Below are 15,814 nucleotides of genomic sequence, written 5' to 3'. Positions count from 1 at the left end.
CTGATTCCTGATTCATCCAGAAGGTAAAACCTCTAGTAGCATTTAAGAGTCTCACACGCCTCAAAGTTCACAGGAAGAGATGAAGCAGAAATGGCACCAATAGGAGAATCCATAACCACTGACTCAAACATGTCAAAAAAAAGAGACAACTTTCCAAAAATGTCTGAAAAAATATTGCCTGGACTGCTGAGACACTTAATTTTGTTTTTGTAATGAGTGCATGATCTGGTGAAAATGAACATCTCACTAATGGTCACAGTGGTATTAGCATAATGATTAGCAAACTGCCAACCAGGTTTGGGGAGGAATTACGTTTTCTCGTTGGTTTAAGATGATTTTACTCCCATTAAAGGAGCAGTATTTTGAGGTGGAAGCTTGGAAACTGAAGCTGCGTCGTCGAAGGCGGAGCTAGGTCCACCCAGGCGTTTTGTGCAGATGAATGGTTGCCATGGAGATGAAAGGATTTCTCAAACATTCATGAAAGAATCAAAGCAAAGCTCCAGGTATGTTTTTGATGAGGAAATAACACAACATGACATAAAGCTCAAAAAAGTAGATTTTATGTAATACTGCCCCTTTAATAAATGTAATTATTTAAAACTCAGATTATGTCCATCTGCGACTGAAATGGATCATCTGAAACATGAATGAATAAAACATACATTCATTACGCTATAGATTGTTTTGATCCTGATGCCTAAACGTCTTTTAATTATCCTAAATTCAGAAAGTTTCCATGTTTTGTCTCACATTTAGCTGAAACCCAACTTCATGTTTCCGCAGAATGATTCTGCTATAGTTTATCATGCAGCGCCGCTGAAAAACAACCAAATATTTTACCCAGCTTGTCCTGTAATAACTGGCTTTCATCAAGAGACCCTTCAGAAGCAGGAAAAGAAAAACAAACCCCTTTTTTCTTTTACCGATTCAAGCCCTTTTCTTTTCTCCAAAATTACGTCATTTTGAGTAGCTAATGATACCATTTCATGTCTATAAGTGATACTCTGATGTTTCTGTGCTATAAGTGTAACAGCGGCGGCCGTTAGTGCGGCGAGACGGCTGCAGCGTAACTCCATTACCTCACATATAATCAGAACGCAGACAGCTGACTGGCTGATTAATGGCTTCAACCTGGCCGGCACGCCTGCACGAAGATGCAGGCCGAGCGCACAGCTGCTATTAGTGGCGCTAGCGATACGGGTTTAGAATAAACAGAATCAACAGGCCTGTCAACAACACAGCCGCATCCGAAACAAGCGCCCAAACCCGTCCAAGGCACTTCAGAAAAGAAAAGACAACAAAACAAAGTTTTGAAAAAACACATCAGGTAAACTGGGTCATTTATCAAAATCTTAAATTGGATTTTATGGCTGTTAAAATAAAAACAAGTGAGAAAAATCATGTATTACTTAATATACAAGTAATGCAGCTAAGTATTTGTTTCTGGGACGCGCACTGATGATATGGGTTCGTGCAAATATTGATATTAGGAGCAAAACTGGAAAGGCACTGTGTGCACAAAGGTCATTCAAATGTTTGAAGTTCCAAATTTGCCTCAGCTTTAACCACAACTGCTGTTTGTCTACGCCGACTGCAGCCAAATGCAAAGAAAGGCCCATAAAAAAGGTCTAGTCACAGGCTTTTAGTATTATTATTATTATTTTTGTGAGTGTGTGCGTGTGTGTATGAATGTAGAAACCTGAATTTCATTAAGTTCTAAATCTGAAAAGGGCTCGCTGATTAGGTGGTTTCAGTTTTCTGTTTCAATCTGCTGCTATCTCCAGAATCAGTGTCTGGCAGCAGAAATCCCCACCAGTAATGTCTCCTGCACATAGATGGCATCAGCGCACATGACTGCCAAATTCCTTCCACTTAATTATCTCTGAGCGATCCTTTTTATGTTGAGGTCATGGGAGGGAAACTATGAAATCAACCATAAAACTGCTCAAACTCACAATTATATTTTACACTGAGAAAATGTATTTTTTACTCCTCCCCCCTCTGAGCACAGGGTGTAACTTTGCCTCATTTTGAGCATATGTATTGTAATTTTTCCTTCGTTATTCAAATGGAAGATTTATTACTCTTATGCCTCGACATAATAGGATTAAAGATGCAACTTTTCTTCTGTTTTGAACTATAGCAAAGTTCTTCCAAGAAGTAAAAGTAGTAAAGCAAGACACAGCTCATAAAGTACGATTATCCAGCAGTCAGAAGCCAGCTCTGAGCATTAATGGGCAAAACCCATCTCCGACTTTGGGGTATTCTGATCAAAACTTCATTTGGAAGGAGAAGGAGCTCAGATATGTTGACTGAGACAACCTCAGCTGACCAGAATGAGGCACGAGGACGGCGGCGGCGGCGGCCCGCTCCTCTGCGGTCGCAGAAAGCAGCTTCTTTCTGGTAACAAGAGGAAAAAGCGTTTATATCCCGAGAAACTGCAGCTGCTCAGGAACGTATGACTTTGTGACCTCAAAGGGTTCCAGAAAAACATCCCCAGTTGGCCGGAAAAACGAAGAAAGAACAGTGTGATTCTTTCACGCTTCTGAGACATCCAAGAAAACTGATTTTACAATTCAAAAATAAAATTACTACAATAAATACATAAAAACCAGCATGTGACGATGCAAGCAGAATTCGGGTTTTCATGAATGATATCCACTAAAATACCTGTGTAATATCACAGCATGTTGTCCAAAAATTAATTTACATTAATTTACCCCAAGAATGACTAAAATCCAAGAATACTTGTGACCACCTCAAACAATGTGTGGAAAACTGTCAGCCTTATTCAAACACTAAATATTGCATATGCATTGTTACACAATAAGTAATGCTTCTCTAATAGTTAGCTGGTCTTACCCCCATTGGTTGAAATAACTTCAGTGGTTCTTTCAGTCATCTATTATTTCTGACATCAGTCTGAACAAATCTCACCCACTCCACACTTTCATCTGTGAGACGTTTGAGGGATTCTTTACCAATCTTTAGTCACATTGGTTAATGCAACAGTGGCTAAACAAAAATACACAAATCAATCCTCCAGCTGCAGCTCATCCAGGATGCTGCTGCTGGTGTTCTGACTAAAACCAGGAAGATAGAGCACTTCACACCAGTTCTACAGTCCCTACACTGGCTCCCTGTAGCTCAGAGAATAGACTTTAAAACACTGCTGTTAGTTTATAATTCACCGAACGGTTCGGCACCACAATACATTAAAGATCTGCTGTTGTCATAGTAACCTTCCAGATCTCTCAGGTCTTCCGGTTCTGGTCTGCTCTGCATCCACAGAACCAGAACCAAACATGGAGAAGCAGCATTCAGCATCTATGCACCACAAATCTGGAACAAAACCTCCAGAAAACTGCAAAACAGCCGAAACACTGAGTTCCTTTAAATCTCGACTAAAACCCCACCTGTTGAGAGTTGCTTTTGAAAAACAATCAATGAAACATTTAACTATGGCACTTAACTAAATGCAATGTTTTAATTGTTGATTGTGTGTTTTATGACCTTGTGATGTAAAGCACTTTGAAATGCCGTGCTGCTGAGGCGTGCTACACAAATAACATTTTATTGATTGATTTGATTTTAAGTCACTCCACAACATTTCAGTCTCACCCGGGAATCAACACTTACATTAACAGTCAGTGGCTTCAGTCAGGAGAACAAACTAAATATCAGAAGTTTGAAGAGAGCAGGACATCTTCAAAAATGTTCTCAGTATTTCTGAAAGTGGTATTAAATATCTGTGTATAAATATGTTATAAAAACATGCAGGTTTTCATGGAGTGTCTAAGGAATAAACACATACAACATGCTAAATTTGTCACCTGCATAAACATTTTGCTTTTATTTTAAAAAGTTGGGTAAAACTCTTTTGTATCACTGATTTTTTTTTAACACACACAGTGTGACGTCACCTCCAAATTAATAATGGCTGCTCAAGGCCAGAGGGCTAAAAGCATTACATTGAATGCAGTCCCTCAGCAGGTCAAAGCATTGGAAAAAAATTGGAAATAATGATGCATAAATAAATAATAATGATATAATGCTTCAGTCATTTTTCATCATCACTGAAAAAAAATCACTCATTTAATCTGTTAATCTGTTTTATGGAGACAATAGCTTATTTAGAGTCTGACAACAACGGTGGATAAACCATGTGTGTGTAATAGAGAAAATCAGCATATTAATCATCAAACGAGAAGTCAGCACTAGAATATAACTTCATGATTTAACATCCATTCCCTCGCTCGTATTATTATTGACTGTGTAGAACAACTTGTTTGTGGAAACTTGCATCGTCATAAATAACCGATGAAGAGCTCGCCAAAATCATATGAGATCACATTTCCTGCAAGGACGATCTTTAGGTTTTGGGATTATAAATACATGCAGATGTATCGTCACCATGACGATATTAAGGTCTAACCTGCTACGTGCACATATGACATCAAAGTGCAATTAAAAATGACAGCCGTAATTCCAACGGTATGTTCTCCCTCACCTCAAAAAAACACTCTCTGGCCAACAGCGGGAAACATTTTGAAGGCTTCTGTTTAGCCAGAGTCTAATATCAACACAGCGGCGGCGGACTTTACTCCAAAACTATGAAGGCTGATGTGTCACTGACACAAATAAACATCGCCAGAGGCCACAAATACCTACCTCTCATCCAGCCGGCTGAGTGGCAGCTGAACATCTGCCATGTGCATCACTAAGCAAACACGGAGGAAATCCTTGTAAAGGAGAAATAAAGCTACAGCCGTGACCATATTTTCTGCTTGTGTTCTTTCTAAAAAAGATGCTGCAGGACGGTGGAGATTCAGAGACATTACTATATGCAGCCTGTTGCTGTGGCAGCCTGGGGTTGAGACCGCAGCTCTCAGGAGGCTGAGGCCTCTTACATCTGGACAGCACTAAAGCAGCTGGATGTAACTCAAAAATAATTGCTTCCTCTACAGTGTCCAGGAAAACACCAAGTGACTGCCATGTTCACCGCTCCTCCCTGCAGGGAAGGCAACTAAATCAACATTTTTAAGCAATTTATCATCCGCTGACTTTGTAGCCTTTGTTTGGACTTTGTGAAAGCAACGAGAAACTCAAAGATAGTCGTTTTGCTACACAATGAAGCGCTGCGGAAATCAATGAAGCTTCGGCATTAAAGGCTATATTTTTATATAATTTGTGATTAAAGGTGAAAAAGAAGGTCATAACCCATTTATGCCTAAAAGGAACCTAATATGCTTCCTTTTAAACATGTTAGGATAGCATACATTAAACATGCTTATTGCATTTTTTGTGCAAAATCATCTCAGATAAAAATATTTCAGTCTACTTAGTTCCGTCTGTTTTGAGCTCCTTTCAGAATGAAATGTTTTAGGACTCTGTCACTTTTATGCAAATAAGCCGTTTCTGGCCACGCCCCCTAACTCTGTGTTAATACTCTCACCTTTAAACATGTGAAAATAAATTTAAACAGATGCAAATTTGTACAATTGTACATCTTTGACCCTTGAGACCTTCAGCAAATGGTTTCCAAATGGTAAGTCAACATCAAAACACGTCTTTTCCAGCAGCCATTAAGGAAAGGAATGAAATGCATGTAAATATTAAGTGAATATTTGTGTATTTCGCTTCTATTGCTCAAAATTTTATGTCTATTTAATCACTTGTGCTAGTTTTATGTATTTATTGACTTTGTTTAAAGTATCGTTTGTTCTTGTATTGAGAAAACTATCAATTCAAGAATGTTTCTTTAATATCTCCTTAGAAGTATTTTAAACAGTAGAGACAGTAGGACAGAAAATGTGTATGTTTTTTAAAGTTTACTTCTAAAAACCTGTTATATTTTTATACAAACCAATGCTTAGCCATGCAATGCCATAAAAAGACTTTTGTCATTCCTTTTCCCCTTCTTTTTAGACAAATTTCTCCCCACGGGAGACAAATACACAAGGGGCTGGGCTCCACTTTGGCTGCTAGGTGACGGGCAGGGCTCGGCCGGGGTTGCTAGGTAACGAGGGAATGTCTGGTGACCATGACGTCAATATTGGGAGGTTTTTGAAACGGCTCTTTTTGTGGACACCAAAAAACTTTAACTTACTGCCAGAGAATGGATGAGTGTTTTATTTTGTTAGCGCTTTGTTTCTGGAAGCAGTAGAGACTGAAATGGAAGTACATAAATGCGCTAAAGGGAATTCTTCATAATAGTCCGTTTAATAAGCCTGGATTTCTATTGTTTGTGGACATCAGTGTCAGGTACCGTGAGCGAAGCGATGGACCCAGTAGTAGCAGAAGTCCACTCCGAGGAAGGTGAGCCACCAGGTCCATGCAGAGTCCCAGGGCAGCTCCAGCAGGCGGAAATGGTCCCACACATACTGGTAAGCCGACAGCTCACAGCCTCTCATCACCAGCCTGCAGGATGGAGACAGTCAAAGCTCTGCATCAGCAAAAAGGCAGTTTTTGTTCTTCCACAACGAGGAACTGGAGGGGTAACGGTAAAACAATGGGGTACGTGGTACTTTTTGGTGTGTACAGGCAGATGGAGATACATAAAATATGACAAAACAACCTGATGCCACAAAGGACTGTAGAGACAGATGTTCATCTTCCAGCACATTGCATGCTACAATGGTTCAGTCAAAGTCCAGCCCTAAATTCAGTAGAGAATCTGTGGAAAGGTTTTGAAAATGTATCTGACTTACTACCACATATGGAAATTAAATGAATACGATTTTTTTGTTGTTGATCAAAAGAGGGTCATTCTGACAGAAAAATGAAGAAGTCGGACAGAAAAAAATAAATAATCGGATTAGAGTCACATTTGCCTGCCAAGTAAACAAAACCAAAAAGACCTTATGCAGACTTCTCCATGTTTCATTTTAATTACAAATTTGCATAAACAAAGTAAATTGTTGCTTCCCGATTTTTTTTTTATTTTGCCAGATTTTTTATATATTTTGTCTTTGGTTTACTTTTAAAAACACAATATATTCTGATGCACAAGAATTGTTGATGTTTTTCTTTCAAAACACAGAAATTATGATAAATTAGGATCAGCTGTTTTTCCTTCCCATTTCTTCTGTCTACTAGGCCTGTAACAATAAACAATAAATCAATTAATCGCATGACAAATTGAAAGAAACTCAATTTTCATTTCCTTGATTTATCGTTTTCCTCTTTCTTCTCAAAAACTGAACGACAAAAGTTTTCAGTCTGGTGTTTTGGTCTCAACTATCCCTTTTTTTTGACAAATAACTTAGTTTACAGAGACTTCATGATTCATTTTATTTGTTGTTTCTGGTGTTTATTTATTTATTTTGGATATTTAAAATGTCTTTCAGTTCCAGTGTTAAATGTTCATTAGAGTTGAAAATATGTTCTTGCATTTTTATGCCATTATTATCAAAATAAATGTTCTCAAAACAACAATATTATCGTTTATCGCAATAAGTTCTGGGACTATTGACTGTCCAGCAAAATGTGCCATCATGGCAGACTTAGCAACTAGTTACATTTACTTGAGTAACTTTTTTTTTTTAATTTACTTTTAGGAGTATTTTTACTACGCTATACTTTTTACTTTTACTTGAGTAATTTATTATGAAGTATTTCTACTTTTAGTTGAGTAAAATTTCTAGATTTTCTACCCACTGAACAAAAACAAACATGCTTTTACCAAAAACTCACCAGACACAGACACACACCTGCAGGTTTTGTTAAAGTTTCATGAGTTTTTTACTGAAAGAAACTGATTTGGAAAAAAAATATTTTAACTGATTCTGTTACTTATATGAATTATTGTCATTTTTGTCCTTAAAATACCAAAATTTCCTCTTAACTTTACATTTTGGTCCACCTGACGATGTAATTTTTAAATATTAAATTATTGATAATTTGATAAGTCACTCCATTTTCAGTGGACTTTTTACCAAATACTTTTTTACTCTAACTTGAGTAATTTCTTGGATGGCTACTTTTTACTTTTACTCGAGTAAAAACACGTTGAAGTAGTGTTGTTCTTAGTCGAGTATAACTTGGATCCTCTGCCTTACTTTGTGACACTTTGTGACACATATTTACGTCTCGATGGATCCAGCAGACTTACAGCGGGAGTCTGGAGATCATCCCAGCAGAAAGGGAGGTGAGACCGTCACTCAGCGTAACTACAGGGCTTCCTGTCATCAGCGCACCCACCGCCAGCTCCAGCAGCATCAGTCCCACAAAGTACGGCGTGGCCTGCACACACACAGCCAGCGACACACACACACACACACACACACACACACACGCCGTCAGGACGCAGCTCGACAAGAATAACACCATTTCAAGTCCACCGTTGCTTTTACTAGCTGTACTGAAAGGAAGTATTTGTTTTGGCGGATGAGCTGAAACCTTTCAGGACTTTCATGTCTTGTGGTCCGCGATGTTTGTTTCGCTGAACGAGACCAGAGCGGCAGGTCCGAAGCCACCGTGATTTGGCAGATTTAAAAACGCAAACATTTATGCGAACAAAGCAGCGATGGAGGGAGGGAGGAATGAGCTCAGTGGATGAATTACACATCAGTGCTAACAAACTGTAGAAAGTAGTAACGTCAGATCGAAGCCAAGTGAAATAAATGCAGGATGGTCAGTGATGAAATGCAGCCAAACAAAATAATCTAACATTCAGTTATTTCCAGAATGTGTTGCTTTTAGACATATTAGAAATATAAAGTTACCAGAAAGGTTGGATTTATATTGTTTGAACCCACATATTGTAAAAAAAAGGCTGTCAGAAATCCTCACCAACATTCAGTAAATGTGACAATTTTCAACTTAAAAAAGAAAATATGGGAACAAAGTGACAATATAATTGAATAGATAGATAGAACTGCAACTTTAAGTAAAAACTATTGATTTAATTATGTTTGTGTGGCGTGGAGTTTCCACTGGGTAAAATTTATTTATTATTCAACATTGTTGACCTTATGGATACAATAAAATTAAATTCTACTTAGTAATTTTAAGCTGAGAGTATTTTTACAAAACTAAGTAAATGTAATTTGATCAAATCAACATAATAATATCCCAAACTACACAGTCATTCGTTTTTACTGAATATGCTTCTAGTATTTATTTTGTAATTATTAATTTAGCTTTTTTTTTCCAGGCTGAATCAGATGGAGTCATGCTGTTAGCAAGTAAAAAATAAAATAAAATGAAATCAACAACCACTCCACCAGGAAGAGTTACTGCCAGTATAAACTAGTTAATTAAGTGATTTAATCAAATGCGACTATGAAAGCAGATTTTTCTTGACTGTTACATTTCAGATTCTTCCTGCCACATGTCAAAGTTAACCTGGGCAAGGTGCTTAACTTGTTTTTCAAGTTTATTCTTAAAATGAATCTGGTTAGAAGCTGGATTTTTAGTCATCTGAGCTCAGGCACATATAACGACTTGATACAAGAGTTTTGTTGGTTTAAAATGAACGGTGAACTCCACAAGACTCCAAATTCAGTTCAGCAGCAGAAATATCAGCCAGATGTTCAAGTGTAAAAGAGTAAAATTAACATAATTAAAAAGTGGAAAATGTGGGAAACATTACAACTAAAAAAAAAAATCTAACAAAACATGAAATTATGAAAAAGAAGGCCACCAAGTACACAGCCTGGAGGTACACCTCACCTTAAGTGAGATGCTGACATACAACTGTCTCAAATGACAACATTCATGGACAAAATCCATCCATCCATTTTCTAACACCCTTGTCCCTAGTGGAGTCGGTAAGTGCTGGTGCCTATCGCTGGGCGAGAGGCGGGACAAACAACCATGCACACACCTAGGGAGAATTTAGAGAGACCAATTAACCTGACAGTCATGTTTTTGGACTGTGGGAGGAAGCCGGAGTACCCGGAGAGAACCCACGCATGCAATCGAACCCAGGACCTTCTTACTGCAAGGCAACAGTGCTACCAACTACACCACTATGCAGCCCAACAGAAATAAATATGAATGGAAATTATGTTCAAATTCAATATTTATGGTGAATTGATAAAAGGTGCTGATCCATTTTAATTAGAGTCAAATTTTCAGGTTTTTTTCACACAAATAGTTTTTACATTTGCAAAAATAAAGCTGTTATTGACTTGATTCTTGTTTTGAAATCGAAAATGGTTTTTAAAAGATAAGTTACTCTTTTTTTTTCTTTTAATAATGAGGATCCACCTGAAACCATGGTGAGTTTATGGGATAGAAGTTCATTAGTTAAGATTATTATGGTGCAAAAAATGTGTCTTTTGCATTCCTTGTTCATTTTATGCTGCCATCATGTGTGTCTAAAAAATAAATCACAATGTGTCTAATTTTATAAAAAAGAGAAAAAAATATTTATTTGCCTGTTGGATGCCTGTTGGATGTAACAATTTATCACATGCAAACTACATTATTTCTGAGAACACACCAATGGTCAAATTGTGATCACTGGACACATCTATGGATTTTTCCAGTCTCGTTACGTCAATCAAATTTGTTTTCTTAATCTCTCTGCATTTAGACTCTAATGACATCTTGAACGGTTGCAAGTTTCAAGCAATGCAATTTGTTTTGTCCCTTCTGAGCTGATGTAGTTTGACCAGAAAACCACAGCAGAGTTATTAGTAATGTCAAAATTACGATAAAACGTATCAAACAGAAGCAAGGAAAATTTAAATACGACAAATATTAGATTTCTCATTTGAGCTTCTGAACGCTAAACAAACAACTGGTGACATGTCTTTTTCCAAGGGTTCTGGAAACGAGCTCTAACCTCTTAATGGACCTGTAAAACATGGAACAAATTAGTGAGGGAGGGGGTCAGAAAACGGGTCAGAGCTGAGACTTCAGCAGCCTGCCGCCCCAATGGTTAGCTCCACGCTGAAGGCGCTCATTGACCGAGGGACGCTCAGTTTGAAGGTTGGACACCCGGCTGGAGCGAGGCGGGGAGGCACGATGGGACCGCAGAGGAGAACATGTGCAGGTGGAGCTGCAGGAAGTGAGACCGTGCACGCAGGTGCGTGTGTGTGCAGGCAGAGGCGTGAGCACCACCAGAGACCCGTGATCACATGCAATGTTCCAACATCTGGCAGCTAACAAATGGGCTCGCAACACAGGCAGACCTCCTCCAAACTCAGTGAAAAAAAAGAGATTATCGTCCTGGCCGAGAGCCTTCCTTCCTTCTTTTCCTCTACTTCTGTCCTGCAGAAAGTTTTACCACGACAGTCGAGCGTTCCTGACCGCTTTGAGCGATCTTATTCGGGCTGATTCTCATGCAGAGCGATGAGTTTGTTTTTTTCTTTAAAACATGCATATGTCAAACGTTCCTTCTGTCTCCTGATATTTTTCTCTCTTTTATGTAAAGTGTTATTTTTACCCCTTTATTGGGATCATTTGAGGTCGATTCTTTCTGATCTCGAGTACAATCAAAACATCCTTTCCTGCGTTACTTTGTCTTCCCAACACATAAACTAAAAATCACAGTAAAGACTATTTAATACGGCAGCAGATTTAGTGCAACTGTTTGTTGTGGTATCTAATAATTGTGTTTTATTTCCTCCTGCATTCAACCTTACATGCAATAGGACATTTGTGGACCAGATGTCTGCTTTTTCTCCCAACGAGACCCTTTTTTTTGAGAGCGTAAGGTCATGGATAACTGATGTTGGCAAAAAACACGTAGGCTGATGGTGCACTTTTATCTGACAAATACTGTTTGCTTTCAAATCACCGAGCAGCCGGGAGACCTGGCAGGGTCCAACGAACCCATAATTCCAAACAACTCCCAAATTAGAAGATTGTGTTTTGTTTTGTTTCTAATTAATTTGGCGTGCTGGGATCATAGAACAACAGCGAAGAAAAATTGATGGCAGGTCTTAAACTGTAAACAGTTGGGAACTAGTCAGGCACCATCAAACCCTACAGCAACAACAAGTTTACCTAATCATGCCGGGTAGTGGATTATAAGAGCCCCTGCTGTTGGGGTAATTGTTCTGCTCCCCCAATGTGCCCATAAAAACCTAACAAAGTTGGGTTTTTTAAAACCTGCTGCAGACATTTCCCACAATAAAACGTAAGACAACCATATAAAATAATAGCTCAGTATTTTTACATAAACTGCACATTAAGAACACTACAACTCAACCCAAAGCTGTCATTCTGCAGGTTTGGGTCATCAAAACTCCGTCTCATCAGCTGCGTTCCTCAGGGACGTGTGCTTAGCCACCTGCTGTAAACCCCATTTAAACATGATTGCACAAACTCAAATGAAACTGTCACTGAATTGGAAGACGGTAGCACCATCATCTGCTGAATGTTAGACGGCGATCAGAACTGCTGAAGAATATCTTGGTGTTGCTGGGAAAATACGGTCCAAGGTAAAGGTAATTTTATTTATATAGCACATTTTCAGCAACAAGGCAATTCAAAACAAGCAACACCCTCATTTAGTTTTAGGGTTTAAACAAGGTTTTATTAAAGAGCAGCTAAACCAAATCAACTTTTTTCATATGCACTACATAAATTGGGCCTAAGTGTTGCTGTCTTGATATTAGTGATCAATTTCAAGTCAAACTTTGTCACTTAGCTGTAGATACCCAATGATTGTCCAGATAAAATAATAATGTGCATCTCCAGAGTCCAAATGGCTAAAGAAAATTCCCACATTTATACGAACACAGCCGCATCCCACAAACAGAAAGGCACATATTTTATTTAAAGAGATCAATAGCCTGTAACATACCAGATAACTTTAAAATAGGAATGCACCAATTTCATGTTTTGTCATTAAAGTCTCTAATAGCACAAAAAAGTTGTTAGATTTGTCACCAGTTCATATTTTTGTGGAAAGGTTTATTATTTTCATGGTTAGCATCCTTCGCTCATTCTCTCACTTGCCTATGCTTCTCAGACCACCTTCTTGAGGCGGGGTTACGATGTTACATCAAGTTTAGTTACACTTTATTTAAAAGCTGGAATGTGCAAAAATCTTTTATAAGGTTCCAGAATGCCCTTTGTTAGAGAAAGGACAAACAACACCAGCAGAAATATCTAAGCAATAAAATATCTTATTACGGAAACATTCTGGCCCACTTTTCTTTGCTTCAATTAAGGTTTGAAGACATTTATTTTTGACCTGTTAAGTAGTAACTAGTTACATTTACTCAATTAAATTTACTTGTAACTTTCTGAAAAAAATTACCTTTAGAATTTTTAGTACACTGTACTTTTTACTTTTACTTGAGTAATTTTATTATGAAGCTTCACTTGAATAAAACTGATACTCACTGTGAGCTTGACTTAAAAATGTATTTTTATTAAATAAATAGATGACTAAAAACTAGTTACGTTTACTCAATTACATTTATACTTCAGTAACTTTTTTTGAAAAATGTTATTTTATTTCGCTTTGATTTCTACTTTTACTTGAGTAATTTCATTATGAAGTATCTCTACTCTTGCTTGAGTAAAATTTCTGGATTTTCTACCCACTGAATGAAAATCAAACATATTTAAACCAAACATTCACCAGACACAGACCTGCAGTTTTTGTTAAAGTTTCATAAGTTTCTTATTAAAAGAAACTGATGTGGAAACATTTTCTTTGGCCTGATTTTGTTATTATTTGTTACTTATATGAATGATTGTCATTTTCATCCTTAAAATACCAAAATGTCCTTTTAACAATAAACTTTGGTCCTTCTGATAGTATAATTTGTAAATATTAAATGATAATTTGATCAGTTACTCAGTAGACTTTTTACCAAATACCTTGTTACTCTTACTTGAGTAACTTCTTGGACGTCTACCTTTTACTTTTACTTGAATAAAAATATGGATGTAGTGCTACTCTTGCTTGAGTACTTTTGGCACTTTATCTCGTCCGGTTCTGACTTAACTCTTAAAACGTTTCACCAAACCGTGGCAGCCATCTTGAATTATGGACTTTTTTTCTAATCCAGATTAGCTGTCACTATCTTGAAGGTGACCCGGTTTGGACCAAGCCTGAGTGGTTAAGACAGATTGCCTCACCAAGTGACACAGCAGCAGCAGCAGCTCTGTAAAAGGCTGACTAATGTAAAGGTTAACCAGCTTTCAGTCCCAAAGGTTTGACGTCGTGATGACGGACGGTCTGAACAAACCGAGAGCTGAATCATTTCCTTGCATTTGCACACAGTGAGTCAAGACACAACCCTTAACTGTACTCTGAGGAATTTGTTGAGTATCTGTTTTGATCAAAAACAAAACCAATAAAGCATCACATGTTGCTGATGCGTTTTACTCTTTAAAACAGAAGACGTTACACATTTCAGGTAATACAATGAATCAATTGAACCGCCTTTGGTTCCATGGCGTTGCCTTGATTTTTGAAACTTCTCATGTCTGCAGGATATTGCTACTCTGATTGGTGATCTGTGGACCAAAGGAAATTCAGAGAGGCTTTTGTTTTGGCAGCTGTTTGACAAAGCTGTTTTGTGAACGAGTCTTTTGAGAATATGCTGGCGAGCTGCATCACAACCTGGTCTGGCCAAAGGAATGCTGTGCATGAGAAATCTTTACAGACGGCGATCAAAAGGACTGGCAGCTCTGAGCCGCAACTATCCAGGACAGAACAAACTGTTAATGTATTAAACTTTCTCAAATATTTAATATTATTGTTTTATTTACTGACTCTCATTACTTCTTTTTGTAGCTTGTTCTTTATTGATTTTGCATTGCTTTAATGCAGAAGACATACGACACATTAAACTACTTGCCTGCTAACAACATTTATGTCCATCTTTCTATGTAAATCGTCTATTTTGCCCATTTTCTGTCCATTTGTGCTTCTTGTAGTTTCAACTTATGTGTCAGTTTCTCCATTATAAACATCTTTTCCGCTATTGCAGCCCATTGGCTCCTCAATGGTGTTTCCACTTCCTTTTAGTTGTTTATCACAGTCCTGAATAGATTCCTCCAAAGTACTTCTGGTTTTAGTGGAAATTTGTATCTTAAAACTTTATTCAAGACATCACAGATCATATCCTGTTTTTTTATTTATGGTCATTTCCTAAAATATTTCAATAGTGCGCATATTGACCCTTTGCATGTGACATCACGCCCTCCAGAACCCCGCCCACTCCGCCATGACAGACGTCAAAACAACCAATGCTTCCTTTAAAGCTAGTCTAAAAACATGTGTAGCCTAATATCGCTCCTATTTAGTTGATTTCACTTTAAAAATGGTCATAGGGTGCTGCGTGGTCAACTTCACAAACAGACAAGGATGCAAACCAAACTTATTTCATAACTTTTAGGAGGTTTGGGTCCTACCTAGTTGTTTCCATTCCAACTTCTTTAAATACCGCCGTCTACGGGCCCCAACCAGGTGTATTACGTTCACAGACAAATTAGCTCGACTCCAACAAGAAGAAGAAGCCATGAATAAACTGGCAAAAACAACTTTGGAAAAAAATTTCAGTCGCTCTGTTCAAAACTCCCAATCCTCACTTCTGACGTCCATCATGGCGCCTCGAATGATTAAGTGACGTAGCTGAAAAGGGTCAACAGTTTCCCTCATCCTCTCCAACAATTCTGTTGTCTTTTTAGCTGATTGCTTTTTAATTTTAGTGTGATAAAAAGCAAACTCATGAGGTTCTTCCAGGCAAACTCTCTCCCTGTCCAAAAACTAGTTGATTAACAATTTCTTGTGTAAAAAAAGACTGATTCAAATCATTTCTTTCTGGTAATCATGATCCGTTGTTACATATATCTGATGCTCATATTTTAATTTATTTAATAAGAGAGACAGCAG

General features: G+C 37.8%; 1 protein-coding gene across 3 annotated transcripts in view; it reads right to left on the bottom strand.

The window, feature by feature from the left end:
• The window catches only part of agmo (alkylglycerol monooxygenase), a 76,528-nt gene that overhangs the window by 54,399 nt on the left and 6,315 nt on the right, over positions 1 to 15,814 (bottom strand). For 2 of the 3 annotated variants that reach the window (XM_028013221.1, XM_028013222.1), the window contains exons 2-3: positions 8,114 to 8,244; positions 6,269 to 6,420 (exon numbers count right to left, since the gene is read on the bottom strand). In XM_028013221.1, the coding sequence (XP_027869022.1) occupies positions 6,269 to 6,420; positions 8,114 to 8,244 (283 nt within the window). The remainder of the gene's footprint in view (positions 1 to 6,268; positions 6,421 to 8,113; positions 8,245 to 15,814) is intronic. The other variant, XM_028013223.1, reaches the window with a different exon arrangement.

Source organism: Xiphophorus couchianus, chromosome 3 (genome assembly GCF_001444195.1).
Source record: "Xiphophorus couchianus chromosome 3, X_couchianus-1.0, whole genome shotgun sequence".
Classification (NCBI taxonomy): Eukaryota; Metazoa; Chordata; class Actinopteri; order Cyprinodontiformes; family Poeciliidae; genus Xiphophorus; species Xiphophorus couchianus.
The sequence above is the reverse complement of the archived record's forward strand: the minus strand, read 5'-3'. Positions and strand labels throughout refer to the sequence as shown.